This window comes from Tachypleus tridentatus, unplaced genomic scaffold, assembly GCF_004210375.1.
Source record: "Tachypleus tridentatus isolate NWPU-2018 unplaced genomic scaffold, ASM421037v1 Hic_cluster_2, whole genome shotgun sequence".
In the NCBI taxonomy this organism is placed as follows: domain Eukaryota; kingdom Metazoa; phylum Arthropoda; class Merostomata; order Xiphosura; family Limulidae; genus Tachypleus; species Tachypleus tridentatus.
In genome coordinates, this window is record NW_027467782.1 from 9400779 (window position 1) to 9410553 (window position 9775).

A 9775-nucleotide genomic window follows, 5' to 3' on the forward strand; every position below is an offset into this window, starting at 1 on the left:
AACTGCTGTTGCAAGTTTCTTAAAAGATCCTGAGGGATACGGAACGAGAATTTTGAGTAGTCAGCCCAAGAACATTTCGCCGGCGTTGAGCAGGAGGATTCGATGGGTTGTCCGGCAAGACAATAGCCGATCGTCGAACCAGATTAAGATCCTTACGGACAGAGAATGCAGCTCAAGAACAATAAGACGGCATCTACGAGAGAAAGGCTTTAAAAATCGTAAACGTCTTCAAAGGCCACGCCTCCTTCCACACCACGAAACAGCTCGGTTACACTTTGCTGAAAAGCACCAAACACGGGACGTAGAAAAGTGGAAGAATGGTTTGTTTTTCTATGAGAAAAAAGTTAACCTGGATGGTCCAGATGGCTTCCAACGTTACTGGCACGATAAGGATATCACACCTGAGATATTTTCTACACGACACAGTGGAGGAGGTTCCATCATGATCTGAGGTACTTTCTCCTTCCATGGAACAATAGAACTCAGACTATTCATGGGCGTCAAAGAGCAGCTAGCTACATTGGCATGTTGGCGAGAGCATCCTTATTGACTGAAGGCCCCCGGTTGTGTGGAAATAACTGGGTCTTTCAGCAGAACAATGCTGCAATCCACAATGCCCGTGATTTTTTGGGACCATCCAGCGTGCTTGCCCGAACTGAATTCAAATTGAAAATGTTTGGGGGTAGATGACAAGGAAAATCTATAGAAATAGACGTCAATTTCAAACAGTGCATGATATTCGTAAAGCCATCTTCACCACTTGGAATAATATACCAGCCAGCTTTCTGCGAAATCTTATATCGACCATGCCAAAGCGAATGTTTGCAGTTATTCGCAATGATGGCCGTACAACTCACTAATGAGATCTCTTATTGGGCATTTCCTACCCTGTTTAGGACTTCTTTTTGGTATGGTCTTAAACTTTTGACCAGCTAGTATTTAGGTTAATTTCATAGTGTGTTCACATTTTCCCTATTAAATGCTAAAAAGTTTTTTATTTTTAATTTCCCTTTTCTTATTTTCATCTTTTGTAGCTCTACTCAAATAAGTGGTTGAGTCTAACAACGCAAAATGCATATTTTCTCCTGATGTTAATTGGCCTTAAGATTTTGGCCAGCAGTGTATATATATTTAGTGAATTAATGTTTTGTATAATAAAGTTTCAAACACACGTGTTATTATTTAGTTTGATAACGTAATACTTCATCTTGCGTGAGAGGACGTTTTAAGTTATAAGTTTCTGTGTGTTACACGCACACCAGGGAATAATATATGGGAGTCATGGAGTAAAACAGTTCGTAGCTTCTACCGTTAGCTCCTGTTACTACTCAGGTGTCAGTGCAATTAATGACAATGATATCCTTTCATTTCATCAACTACAAGTTTTACAAATTTCACGTACTAGCCTTACGTTCATTGAGGGATTGGCAGAATTTCTAAATCCCAAAAAAACAGTCGCAACTTGCTAATTGTTTTCCCCATACCTATCGGTTCTCTCGAAAATCTCTTGTTCTTCGTTGAAATGTGTAATTGGGTAAAATGTAACGGACGTACTAAATAACACCCGCACGTTAACATTACTCACGTTTTATACTGCTGAAATTGTTTATTTCACTTCCAAGGAGATTCCATACGTTGAGCCACGCACAAGACGTTAAAACTCCCACCAAGCAAACGATAAGAGAAACGTATAAATTTGAAACAAAAACGAAAGACAGTGTTTAGTCTCTGAATATTTCACAATGTTGACGTACATTAACACACATCAACACATTATATGCTCACCTGGCTATCAAATAACACACATCAACATATTATATGCTCACCTGGCTATCAAATAACACACATCAACGTATTATATGCTCACCTGGCTATCAAATAACACACATCAACATATTATCTGCTCACCTGGCTATCAAATAACACACATCAACATATTATCTGCTCACCTGGCTGATAATTCCAAGAATTAACAGCATGAGGAAGGACACAATTGACCATAAAGGGGGAGGTGGCAACTGTAGAACAACCTCTGGATAAACAAGGAAAGCTAACGCTGGACCTGAAGAAAATACACCATGTTAGATTATATTTGAACAAAGACCGTGTTTGTACTCTGTAAAAAACACAGGAGGTCACTGTCTGATAATACTTAGTGTATATTAAGATGTTGATACACTGTAACTTACCAATAGACGTTTCATTTTAAATGTTTTAGAACCAAGATTCAAGAAAATATTAATAAAGTTTATTCTGAAATATTCTGTTACACGTTGATTTTGTACAGAAACAGAACTTTTACTGTTTATATAAACAACTGAAGCACAAGAAGACTGAATTATCTTACCGGACTTCACAACGTCAGCAACTTCAGTCCCGTCGCCTTTCATGTAGACCATGTTACCGAGGACGGAAAATATCACAGTACCAGCAAATATGCTGGTAGCAGGGTTAACAATATATAGAATATTTCCGTCTCTAAAAATAAAGATATAGAAACAATAATGAATGTGTTCAAAGTGTACAATAATATCCATGGAAACAGAAACACTGAAAGAATAACGAACACAGAGTAGAGTGAATTATTACATTGAACATTTTGTGCGAATTATTGTTAAATAATCAAATCGAAAAAAAAATTCTTAAGTTTTTTTTGTTACCGGAAGAAGTTGTGGCTAAACTTGTTGTAGCTTCCAAGAGTTACGACGGAACCGAAACCAATACCAAAGGTGAAAAACACTTGTGTTCCTGCTGTCACCCAGACCTAATAACATTAATATAATAAATTAATACTGATTTCACAGAGTTCACTTCTAAGAAAATTTAAATTTAACACTAATTTAGTTTCGTTGCGTTTTGATTAAAGAATTATTAACTAGTATTAAAACTTGATAGCAAATAAACGAAAAAAAAAGTCGCTTGACAGTTACTGATTAACAATGACACTGTTTTCACTAAAGACGTAAACTACAGTTACATTAGATGGGAAGTTTTATTTGTTGCCCAGCATGGTTGTTAGTGTTTGTCTTCAGCGTCAGGGGCATTAAAATGTACGGTTAATCCCACTATTCGTTGGTAAAAGAATATGCGATGGGTTCTGTCCAACAACCTTTAACATCTAACATTAATATTTACTAGTGTTTATATCGTATATGAATGTAATAATAATAACATTAGTATATTAATATAATAACAATAACATTTATATATCAATGTAATAACAATAACACATATATGAATATAATAACAAATACATTTATATATGAATGTAATAGCAATAACATTTATATATGAATATAATAACAATAATATTACTATATGCATGTAATAACAATAACATAAACGAACCTTGGGATCCAAAAGTTTGTTAAATTTTGGAGTAATGTAAAAAAGTAGTTCGTCTCCAGCGCCCTCTAACGTCACTCCACGAATAAGAAGAATGATTTGAATGACGTATGGAGTGACTGCTGACACCTCAATAATCTGCAAACAATGAACAAATAATAAAGTAAAACAGTCCGAAGATATGAAATAATTAATGCCAGAAACATTAAAGATTATTGGATTAAATAAAAGGTGATGTTTTCTTATGATTATTGTAATGGTGTTTTATGTCATTAGGTGATGTTTCCTTATGATTACTGTAATGGTGTTTTATGTCATTAGGTGATGTTTTCTTATGATCACTGTAATGGTGTTGTTATGTCATTAGGTGATGTTTTTATGATTACTGTAATGGTGTTTTATGTCATGATTACTGTAATGGTGTTTTATGTCATTAGGTGATGTTTTCTTATGATTACTGTGTCATGTTTTCTTATGATTACTGTAATGGTGTTTTATGTCATTAGGTGATGTTTTCTTATGATTACTGTAATGGTGTTTTATGTCATTAGGTGATGTTTTCTTATGATTACTGTAATGGTGTTTTATGTCATTAGGTGATGTTTTCTTATGATTACTGTAATGGTGTTTTATGTCATTAGGTGATGTTTGTAATGGTGTTTTATGTCATTAGGTGATGTTTTCTTATGATTACTGTAATGGTGTTTTATGTCATTAGGTGATGTTTTCTTATGATGGTGTTTTATGTCATTAGGTGATGTTTTCTTATGATTACTGTAATGGTGTTTTATGTCATTAGGTGATGTTTTCTTATGATGTAATGTGTTTTAGGTGATGTTTTCTTATGATTACTGTAATGGTGTTTTATGTCATTAGGTGATGTTTTCTTATGATTGTTTTATGTCATTAGGTGATGTTTTCTTATGATTACTGTAATGGTGTTTTATGTCATTAGGTGATGTTTTCTTATGATCATTAGGTTATCATTTCTTATGATTACTGAAAGGGTATTTTTATGTCATTAGGTTATCTTTCCTTGTGATTATTGTAACACTGTTTTATACAATCCTTCCTTTTTCTTTTGTTTCCAAGTTTTATTTTAGTTTAAATCTCACCTTGCCACTACTCTGTAGTCCTTTCAAGATGACCAAATAAACCAGAAACCAGGCAAGTAACAAACACAAACTCAGTTCCATGTTCACACCTCCCAAGTCATGTATTCCTGAAGTAACTTGTAATGTTCAACACCTTCAAAAGAGTAATAAATATTGTATTATTGAAATATACTATTTAACCAACTTCAGTTAGGGTTTCATAATTTTAATTTTGAGTATTAAATGATAAAACTGTCTACTATGGTATTATAAGTACCTTTCAAGCCAATAAGAGAAACAAAGAAGGTTATTTAAAACCAATTATACTTAGAAATATATGTCCTAAATTTTATCTTACTAGATTAACAATAACAAGTTTAACTGGGTAAAATTCTCACAAGGTACATGGTGCATCATAAACTGGCACATGAGGTGTCCATTATTATTACAGTCATTGTTAGTTAAGCCTATTCCTAGATGTAGCTACAGTAAGCATCATCTGTTTTGAACAGAATTCTACACACTGACACATACTGTACTGAAATCACTAATCTCATATTGTGAAAAGGAAGAGAAACAAAGGCAATGGTAGTTTGTGAGAATAGTGACTCACATGCAACATAATTTTGAAACACTATTTCTAAACTTCCCTAATTAAAACATGTGTACCTCTGGAGGAAGTGTGCTTCCTCTGGAACAATTACCTTTTTACGTATAATGACTTTGAATGATGTACTTGTATTTTTAACCAACTTCCACAAAATATATATATAACAAACATTATAACAGAATTAAAATTAAACAGTTATTTTGAATTATTAATCTTATTTCTCAACCATGAATCACAACAAATAATGTAAGTGGTCATTACATTATGTTATCAGATAAAATCCAGACACTGATGTCAGACTAGTCAGCAGGTATGTAAAATCATTTAAGGGTTAGAATTTGAGTGCTTACAAACATAATATCTCAACTCCTACTGCCTTTCATACGGCTGCAGCCAATTGTGAGAAGGCAGTTATGCTTAATATTCAGATACAACCTCCACATGCAAAATAATCGTAGAAATAAAAGCATCCTAAAAATTCTAAAAGTTAAAATTTCCAACCTCCACTCTTTTATTTAAAAAATGATATTAAACAAAATTTAACATTAAACTTTTAATAGAAAGATGTTTAAATTCAAAATTTAACAATTATTTTACAAATATTTAAATTTTCTATCATTTATATAAAAAAACTTCTATTATTATTAATTTTAGCTGTTAACATATCTGCTAAAAGAAGTATCTTACATTCTCATACAAATTATCTAAAGTAATCAATTTTTTTATATTTTTACCTTTAACTTTGTCATTGTTAAGCACAAAGATACACATTGAGATATCTGTTTCTTGCATTATCAGTCTGCGAACAAACCGTTATGCCACTAGGAAGCCACCTTTACTTCTTTTTTTTTTACTATTACAAGTATTTATTACAATTAAAATTCTAATACAAATAATTTTATTTAAAGATTCAGCAGTTTTGTTTTGAAAATCATTGTATAATTCATAAGAATAAGGAGTTTTTCTTCAAAATATTTTCCTCTTTTATTAGTAGATTTATGTTGTATGATTTTCCAAGATAGTTATTTTGACATCAGTAAATGAATGTTTGTTAATGGGATCAATTTCAATACAATTGGGAAGATCTTTATTACTCTGAGATCTTCCTAGATTGAAACTTAAATGTAAAGGATTAGTTATTTGTTCTACACACTTAAACCACATATATTATAAGTTAGTAAATAAATTATATTATCATTTTACATAGTGGTATATCTTAAAATAAAATATATCTTAAAATCCATTGTGGCTGGACAAGTTAAACATCTTGGACTATCGACAATATATATTTTATAAATTAAAGTAGAAAATATAAATTACTGGTAAACAGTTAACTGGACTAAAAACCAGTGTACAAATGTGGAAAATGAATAAATAATAACATTATGTTGATAGAAAATAGTTATTTAATTGTACTCCCATTGTAATATATATATGTGTATATATACATAGAAAACAATATTTTGAGAACACTAGATCCAAATACGACTCATATCTATTGATCGAAAATAATAAATTCATCTGAAAAATAAAAAATTAAACCTACTCCCAGAATTCGGTTACAGGTGATTTTGCTTCGGTGGCTGTAATATTGAGATTCGTGATGTTGATTCCCTCTTTCATACAGTATTTTGTGTTCCACCAATTACCACACGATTCCCAAGGCAGTGGTGACGTCATTGAGAACACGAAGTAGAATAAAGTCCAAGCTATTATCACCACGTGGTAGATATTATAAAGACAAACGATGGCCATTGAAGCAAAGCCAATTCCTAGTGAAAGTATAGATTACATAATATAAGAACTGTTAACATATTTGAGACACAAGTATGAGTTATATTTATCCGGAAAAGGTGAAAATACTAAGGCACTAGAAGTAAACAACAATAGCTACCTTTAAAGATAGGAACTAAATTCCAGACCCCGATACCACCAACGCTGAGGTACTGACCAATGGCCACTTCCAGGAAGAATAGAGGAGCAGCACACAAGACTAAACAGATGATGTAGGGAAACAAAAATGCCCCTAAATAACAAACAACAACATATAATCTATTAGAACCATCGATTTAACATTTAGTAAGGTAAAGGTTTCATGTATATTATGTTGGATTAAACCACAAGACACATACCTCCACCATTTTCATAACACAAGTATGGAAATCGCCATACGTTTCCAAGACCGACAGCGTAGTTTATAGAACTTAAAACAAAGTCCAGTTTTCCTTCCCATTCTCCACGTTCTGGTTCTTTCTCCTTATCTGGATTTGTTACCGACTGGTTCATTTCATCAGGTATTGTAATCATTTCCACTCCATTTTCTACACTGACGATTTCTGATGTTTCATTTTCAGAAGATACTTTATTCATGGACATAACTTTAACACAAACAAATGCTGTAGAAAACAAAATACACTGTCAAGACATATATGTATATATATATAGTTGAAAAAGCATACAGTTATATACATGTACAGTTGAAGCGATGAAGAAATAAACACACCTCAGAAAACCAGTAAAATAAATTTGTTTAAATGTTCTGTTTCATTTAATCCATTAGACACAACTTCTATGTGCACCCACACCCTAAATTGTTTCATTTAAAACCATTTTCATGTGCACATATACACAATAATTCATCTAGGGAGACATTAATTCCGTACAATCAAATACATTATGTAACTGTATGTTCCAAGAGATGTTACTTATGTATATTTACGTTTTATTCAAGTAGATCAATTTTTAAGTTTCGTTTGTTAAAATTTTATATTTTAAACTGCCACAATTTCTTCTTTGTTTATATAGTTTTCTAAATTTCTTAAACAAACTTTCAAGCATAAAAATCTAGAAATGAAATTCAGAAAGATAATATTAAATCTGACAATATGTTTAACAAAATAATTCCAACATTGCAAAGTCGTTCTTATTCTTATGTACATTTATTAAAGCCAGGGTTGGTCAGAAATTAGGATTTTTCTTCGTTCTGCACTTTATTGGTTGATTTTGTTCACCCTTTGATTTAATAAAATTATGCTAGAGGCGCTTCCTACTGAATGGTTGGTTGTTGACTTGCTGCCTCAAGCAGTAAGTAAAAACCATGAACAATAGAGTAGAAAGGTGTTTTCTGTTGTTTGTTGTTCGGTTGCTGTGTGAAGTTCATGTCCCGTGCTTCAAACGTCCACTCTTTTCCTAAGTTAGTTAATACAGTAGTCCTAATATATCCTTAAGTGAGTTTTGCCCCGTAGAAATTTTTATTTCCTTGACGTCATGACAGATCTGTTAAAGAAAAGTTCGAATATCAAAAACCTGAAGGTCGCTTTGTCGGTCAGTTCTGTTTGTGTCTCAATAAAACGTACATCACAAATCTCACTCCAGTTTCCTTATTTATATAAACATCAGTCACTTAAAACCTCTTGGTGTTAAATGAAAAATTAGTTACTTACGATGCGGTGGTGACTTCCTCATTTTAAAATGACAATATACAGTCGCCTAAGATGTAATGTTCACCTCCAACTGTTATAACAACAACAAAAAACATTTACTTATGATTCGATAGTACCTTCTATATGTTAGGATATCAATAGACAGTCGCTTAAGGTGTAGTGTTCACTTCTAACCGTTATAACAACAACAACAAAAGAACATTTACTTATGATTTGATTGTACCTTCCATATGTTAGAATATCAATAGGCAGTCGCTTAAGGTGTAATGTTGGCCTCCAGTTGTTTAGAGAACAAAAACAGTAACCTGAGAAGTGATATTGGCTATGTGTAGAGATAAAATATTCATTCAGTGTTGAGTTTATCAACAAGTGCGAATAATGAATGACGTGTAGTGATTTGTTTATAAAAAATGCGACGATTTGTCCTGATTCCTTTGAGTATTACAATTTGAACAATTGTTAGTCAAGTCTTGCACTACGACACTTGCAAATGTGTTTACAGTTATGAAACTTGAAATAGTGGTTATAAAATAAATTGAGACACTTAAAGTAAGTACATGTACCTCTTTTACTGTTCTGTATGTTTTAGGTTAAGATTAAAACATAGCCGCTTCCTTTCGATACTAAATGTGAATCGTATTTGATTAACAGAGATATATAAAATAAACACGTCTTTCGCTTCATAACAAAACCTGTCAGGTCATCTAACACATGGCCTCAAATGAAAATCTGGTGGACAAAAAGAATGGTGTGTCTTACTGTTAGACATACATTAATACTAAAATGTCACTTTTTTCCAGCTGATGTAATTAATACCATTTCCTTTAGTTTTAAAAAAAAAGAACGACTCACTGAGCTATTTTCCAACTAAACAAAAAGCTGATTCATTAAATTTATTCCTATATAATGTAGAGAATAAACTTCGAAAATGTTAAACGACAAGATATCTAGAAAACAAAATTTGGCACAAGCAGGAAGGAAATGTTTGTTTATAGTTAACTTTGAAGGTACGTATCAGGTTAGCGGTTTCAGGCGTTTTAAGTCCCCAGCCATACCTATGAAGCCATAACTAGGAAGCCAAACGAAAGGCCTGACACTTCTTAACGCAAATCAAATATCTGTATCGATATTTGTTTATTTCAAATAAAATTACATAACGTTTCCACTTCCAACTTAAGTTGTATAATAGCATTTAAGGTAAGAATTAAAGAGAGACTTCACAGTAAGATGTAAATGGAAAGACTGGTTGTGAAGAGACAAACGAAATACAGCTTGATTTGTTT

General features: G+C 32.3%; 1 protein-coding gene across 3 annotated transcripts; it reads right to left on the reverse strand.

Annotated features, from left to right (window-relative positions):
* Positions 1 to 1638: 1638 nt before the first annotated feature.
* LOC143243138 (sodium- and chloride-dependent GABA transporter 1-like) lies at positions 1639 to 8759 on the reverse strand. Of its 3 annotated transcripts, none has more exons than XM_076486923.1 (6): positions 6596 to 6731; positions 4461 to 4593; positions 3349 to 3483; positions 2661 to 2764; positions 2348 to 2478; positions 1639 to 2062 (listed from the first exon to the last, which is right to left on the reverse strand). In XM_076486923.1, the coding sequence occupies exons 2-6, from the start codon at positions 4539 to 4541 to the stop codon at positions 1938 to 1940; spliced, it is 576 nt and encodes a 191-aa protein (XP_076343038.1). In that variant the 5' UTR covers positions 4542 to 4593; positions 6596 to 6731; the 3' UTR covers positions 1639 to 1937. The 3 variants fall into 3 exon arrangements, 2 of the variants coding, with proteins under 2 accessions (XP_076343038.1, XP_076343039.1); XM_076486924.1 differs by lacking the exon at positions 6596 to 6731 and adding an exon at positions 5784 to 5860; XR_013024015.1 differs by lacking the exons at positions 1639 to 2062; positions 2348 to 2478; positions 2661 to 2764 and adding exons at positions 6944 to 7075; positions 7182 to 7445; positions 8493 to 8759 and having other exon boundaries at positions 3468 to 3483; positions 6596 to 6821.
* Positions 8760 to 9775: the final 1016 nt, after the last annotated feature.